The 6,000-nt window shown below is 49.3% G+C and overlaps 1 protein-coding gene across 1 annotated transcript in view; it reads right to left on the reverse strand.

Annotated features, from left to right (window-relative positions):
• Positions 1–5,628, reverse strand: part of RASSF3 (Ras association domain family member 3) — a 77,452-nt gene extending 71,824 nt beyond the window's left edge. Inside the window, exon 1 of the mRNA XM_061204485.1 lies at positions 4,904–5,628. Within this exon, the coding sequence (XP_061060468.1) occupies positions 4,904–5,014 (111 nt within the window). The 5' untranslated portion in view covers positions 5,015–5,628. The remainder of the gene's footprint in view (positions 1–4,903) is intronic.
• Positions 5,629–6,000: the final 372 nt, after the last annotated feature.

Here is a 6,000-nt window from a genome sequence, read left to right on the forward strand (position 1 = left end):
GATCAGGCCACACTAGAAAGCATTCGGTCAGCCTCATTTTTTTGTCCCATAAGATGAATGTTTACAGTATGACATGCACTGACGGCCAAAGGAAGTCTAAAAAGAATAACCACATTATTGGATATTTTTAGCTTTTCTTTTCGTAAATGTTTTGTGTCACTGCTTTCCAAATAATTCCAAATCTTGCAAGTTAGCCAGAAGAAATGAGGTAGAGAGCGTATTGTTCATGTATGCGGGTATATAAGATTGGTGACTAATTTCCTTTTGCAATTCAGTTAAAGGAATGTGCCTCTGTGAGTCCTGCTCACACAAACACAAAATTCCAATGGATTAATACTGTGCAAGAACAGAATATATCGGACACGGCAACAAAACGTGCACATAACTGTGCACCCGGCAAAACTGACTGCTGGGAATGTTTATATTCAGTAATATAGAGATTCAATGTTAGTATAAAAAGTTTAACCGAAATACCTTTAATGTTATAAACCATGGTTCTTTGCATCCCCACCTCCCGCAGTCTATCACCAAAACTTCCAACGGAAACACTGAGTAAAACAGTGCAACTCATTACTGTTGATTCTAGCAATAAGACACAGAACCAGAGAACCACAAAACTATTTAAATTATAATAAGGAAAAAAACCCAGGGGCAAACTTGAGGCCTGTTATGTGGAGTCTCACAGGCTTGCCTTATTAAACCATTCTTCAGTTTAACTTTTTTAGAAGCGTGGATGGTTCAGAAGACAATTTCAAGTTCTTCAAGACTTCTTGACTATTCTACTTCTAAAACAAATATAGTGTCATGTCTTATTCCTATTATCTACACAAGGCTCAAGCCTTAGCTTACAGTAAAAGCAGAATAAGACATGCTGACAGATTATATTAATAATTTTAGTCTATTTCTTATTTATTTATTTTATTTATTTATGGCTGCGTTGGGTCTTTGTTGCTCTGGGCGCACTTTCTCTAGTTGGAGCGAGCGGGAGCTACTCTCTCATTGCGGTGCGCGGGCTTCTCATTGCGGTGGCTTCTCTAGCTGCAGAGCACGGGCTCTAGGTGCGCAGGCTGCAGTAGTTGTGGCACGCAGGCTCAGTAGTTGTGGTTCACAGACTCTAGAGCGCAGGCTCAGTAGTTGTGGCGCACGGGCTTAGTTGCCCCACGGCATGTGGGATCTTCCCGGACCAGGGCTCGAACCTATGTCCCCTGCACTGGCAGGCGGATTCTTAACCACTGCGCCACCAGGGAAGTCCAACAATTTTAGTCCATTTCTACTCTTGGAAGCCTGAATGTGTAGAAAAGGAAAATTATGGTAACAGACTGTTGACATTCTTGGTTCTGCATGAAACAAAACGGTGAATTCAAAAGTATGAATTATGAACACTGTAATGAAGATATATGAATGACACCTATCGGGTGTCAAAATTTTAAGAAACTCCTAAATTACAGATGTCCATTTTGCAAAAGGAAAATGGAATATTAAAATTATTTTTGGGACTTCCCTGGCGGTCCAGTGGTTAAGACTCAGCACTTCCACTGCAGCGGGTGCAGGTTCGATCCCTGGTCGGGGAACCAAGATCTCACATGCTGCATGGTGCGGCCAAAAATAAAAAAACAAACAAACAAAAATTATTTTTATAGCCGAGAAGCAGCAAAAAGGAGACCGGAATTTGAGTCAGGAAAACGAGTTCTGCCTTTCCCCCACCTAAATGGAGGTCTTTGGTGAACCACTTAACAAGGCCTAACCTTTCATTAGGTTAATGCTCAGAGGACTCTTGGAAGAATCATGAGACAGGGTACATTGAAAACCCATAGAGAGCCAACAATTATCAAACCAGGAAAGAATTCATTCATTTCAACTAATATTCACTGATGGAGGCCCTGGGGATACAGCAGTAAGCATGACATTCAAACTACCACCAAAAGGCCACACATGTTCATTCCCTCTATATTTTTCAGACCGGTTTTTAAGCCTTTTCCTTTTTTTTTTTTTTCTTTCTTAAAGAGGGCACCAATATAAAATAAGAAAGAAAATAACATTTTTGTTATTCTTGGAGAAAGAAAGAAGTTGGGCCATGTTCCTTTGCCTGGCAAGAGAAGAAAGAAATTTCTCAACCTCCTTCCCCCTTTCTCCCCATCCTGCTTTTACCACAAACAATTTGCTTTCCCTGGATATTTTCAAGAGTTCTAGAAACCATATTTTCCTGGCTTTTCCACCAGGTGGTATAGCACCAAAAAACTCACTATTATCAATAATAGATCCTTCTGACAACACTTCTCTTTCCACCTCTCTGAAGAAAAGATAAATTTCACTTCTACACCATATGTCAGAAGTGCCTACCTAATTCTTACAATCACCAGCGTAAAAAATGAAAAAAGGCTTATCTAACCTTCGGTAAAAGAAATGTTCTGTATTAAGAGTGTCTTGCTTTAAATTTATGATGTTTTACTTCCTTAACTCACAAATCTTATCAGGAATTTAACAGACTCACTCTTTAAATAAACCCAAATGCCCACAAAAATTCAATTAGAACACCTTCTCCAACTGGCAAATAAGTCCTCTAACTCAGCACCCTGTATGTGTTATGTTAGAAGGGGAAAGACACAAGCAATAAAGTTTCAGAATATACTTTGAAGCTCTTTAAGCAAAGGTCTAGGTCTTACTGTCCTGATTTTCAGCACAATCTTCAAAATACATATTGATGTCAGACCAATTCTAAACGCTAAATAAGTAACATTAAATGAGTATAATATATAGATACTAGATGAATATTACATAAGTTAATGAGTATAACATAGAAACACTGTGTGTGTATAAACCCAGAAAAAAATATTTTTACTTTTAAAGCACTAAAGCATTTTCATACAAGTTCAACATGGATACTTCGGCCCTTGTCAAGGAGCATCTCACACCTGGAGAATTCAAGACCAGCTAGTTTTTTGGAGATACTAGTCACCTCCGGAAGAGACTTCAAACTACCACAACCATCTCTGACAATCTCTATTCCAAGTGTCAAATGGTGACAGCAAGAAAGTAGAGAAAGGAAAGAAAGGGGAGGTCAAGAAAGAAAGAGAAAAGCAAAGTGAAAAAAGCACAAGGAAATGGAATCCTTCTACGAATGACTGGAGGGCGGGTATTTCTGACTTCGAAACCTCACAGCAAATTCATGTCCTTAAAATACACTCCACTAAAAATAAGATTTCACTTGCTATGGACTGAATGTTTTGCCCCACCCCTGCCCAGTTCACATGATGAAGCCCTAATGTGACAGGATTTGGGATGCGGGGCCTTTGGGAGGTAACCAGGTCTTGAGGGTGCCCCCCACACAATGGGATGAGTGTCCTCTTAAGCGGGAAAGAGGCAGCCCTTTCTCCCGGTGAGGACACTGCCAGAAGTCGGCTGTCTGCAAGCCAGGAAGGGGCCCTCATCAGAACCCGACATGCTGGCACCCAGATCTCAGACTTCTAACCTCTAGAACTATCAGAAACACATACTTGTTGAAGTCACCTAGCTTGCGGCATTCGTTACAGCAGCCTCAGGTTAAAGTGACTGGTAAATAGTATGGCCTTAAGGCTTAGAAACAATAAAGAACGGAGACCTACTGAACCAGAACTTCACTTGGGGCTACCTGCTACTGAATAAGGGTACCCGACTTCACTCTTGCCCTTCCCTCTCCCCTCTCCCCCCTACTTCTGGTTTGGAAGTTAAGAGGTTCAAAAAACTTCCGAATCTTAACAAGAAATTTGACCTCATAAAGTGGTTAAATAAACTTTAAAAGTCTGGCAAGGAAACCCCGACACATTACTCCGTCCTCACTCCTCCCAGAAGGCATCACCCGGCCTGAACGATTTTCCTTGCTTCTAGTCTCCAGAACTAAGTCTGATGGCGATGTCTGGAGCGCGCCTACTGTTTTTTAAGAGCAACCAATTTGTTCCGGTCCAGCCTTCTCTCATCTGATACGAGCACGTCTGGGTTGGCAGGGCTTCTTTGGTGTGGCTCCCAGGGCCAGGAGGCCGCGGGGTTCAAGCGCCCGACTTCGAAGTCTGCCCAAGTGTCCTGTTGCGGGGTAACCTCCCTGAAAGACACTGTCACGGTCGTCGAAACCGGCCCAAGTACTCTTCCCATCTTCTCCCAAGTCCTGCTTCCCACGGCACGCTTCCTCCAAAAAAGGAAGAAACCGGCCGAAGGCTCAGCTCTCGCCCGCCGATCCTACCTAGCACCGGAACTTGTTTGCAAAACATTCGAGGCACCTATACAATTGACTTTACTGGAAAAGCACAACCTTGACTCCCGCTACCAAGATTTAATGAACGCCTGCTCTGGTCAGGCCAGGCGTTCCTCTCAGCGCTCCCCCACCGATCCCGCCACGAGAGGCGCCTGGACCGGGAAGGTAGGGGAGGCCAGGTCCCCACGTCCACTCCTGGCTGTTACACGGCCCCCAAGCCACTCCAGGGGCCACAGGCCAGGGAACGGACTAATAGTGGGGGCCGGCGTGAGGCCCGCGAGGGGGCGAAGGGCGTCCCCAGGCGCAGGGGAAAAGCGGGGAGTGGCCGGCGGACACCTCCTGGCTCTCAGAACTGCCCCCCAGCCGCCGGCCGCCGGAGGCAGAGCAACAGAGGCCATCTGGCGCGGCAGGCGGGAGCGGGCCCTCCGCCTCCCCGCCCTCCCTCCGGCTTCCCTCCCCAGGGCGCCCCGCGCACGCCCGCACGCACAAGCTCAAGGCACTACCCCGGCATCCGGAAAGACAGAAACCCCTTCTCGGAGGCCTCCTCCTCCTCCTCCTTCCTCGCGAACATCCCCCGCGCGCCCCGCGGAGACTCGTGGACTTGCGGGTCCCGCCGCGCCGGGACTCCCCGGGAGCGACCGAGCGCCGGCTACAGCGCCTACCGGGCACGCCACTCACTTGCTGGCCGGCGCGGGGCTTGCCCTGGGGCGCTCTCCTGAAGAAGGAGGTCCTGGCGGTGAAGAAGAAGTCCTCGGCGTCCTCCTCCAGGCTGCTGTAGCCGCTGCTCATGCTGCTGGTCCCGTCGCGCGCGGGCCGCCTCCCCGGGGAGCTGGCGGCCAGGCAGGGGGTGCCGCGCCCGCCCGCCCCGCGAGGTTCCCGGCGCGCGGCCCCGAGCCGCCGGCGGGCCGTCCTGCTGCAGCTGCGCCCGCCGCTCAATTCGGCCGTCCGGGGCCCTCCTGCCGCCTCCCGGCTTCCCGGCCCGATTCTGGGCGCGGCTGGGGCCCTGAAGCTCCCTGCGACCCCGCCCCTGGGGCCCCGCCCCGAAAGGCCCGGGACGCTCCCCGCGCGGCCGCAGGTGGGGGCGGCGCAGCCGGCTTGTTGCAGGCGTGCTGCTCTTCCCTAGCAGTATTTAGGGAACCCCGGGAGCCCCGCCACGATGGCTGCGTCTGTGCTCCCGGTCGCTTCCCCAGCCTCCCGGATCCTGCCAACTCCTCTGAGATCAGTCCACCCGCCCCACGCCCGGCTAGCTCGGGTTTGGGGGAGGGCCCAAGCAGAGCAGGGAAATTTCTCCGCTGTCCCCGCACTGCTCGCCCCCTCCCGGGGTCCAGCTGGTGGCAGTGGAGATTGCCCGGCCGAGGGACACCCCCCACCCCAAAACCCTCAGGCGTCCTGCAGCCGTTTCGCCCCGTCCTGAACTCCGGCAACTCAACCCTCCAGGAGGGTTAAAAGTTAGCTGAGACGAATGGGGAGGTAACGACTGGGTTGAGTTTATTCAAATGAAAACATCCTTTCCGGAAATTCAGTTGAGCTTCGGTCTTTCCCTCTCGCCCTTCTTTCTAGAGAGGGTTCATTCCCAGATAAGGACCGCCAAGGTCATTATGATCTTTGAGGCCACTTGGTGCGAAGGGGGGTGAACTAGTTCTGCAGTTCGAGTACTTATTAATTAAACGTGCTTTTTTAAATGTCTCCTTCCACAATCCGCTTTAAACCTACAAGGCATGATTTCAGCGTTGGGGTGAAGGGTTCAGGGAACTCTATTCACCCTCCTCCAAAAA

Source organism: Eubalaena glacialis, chromosome 11 (genome assembly GCF_028564815.1).
Source record: "Eubalaena glacialis isolate mEubGla1 chromosome 11, mEubGla1.1.hap2.+ XY, whole genome shotgun sequence".
Classification (NCBI taxonomy): domain Eukaryota; kingdom Metazoa; phylum Chordata; class Mammalia; order Artiodactyla; family Balaenidae; genus Eubalaena; species Eubalaena glacialis.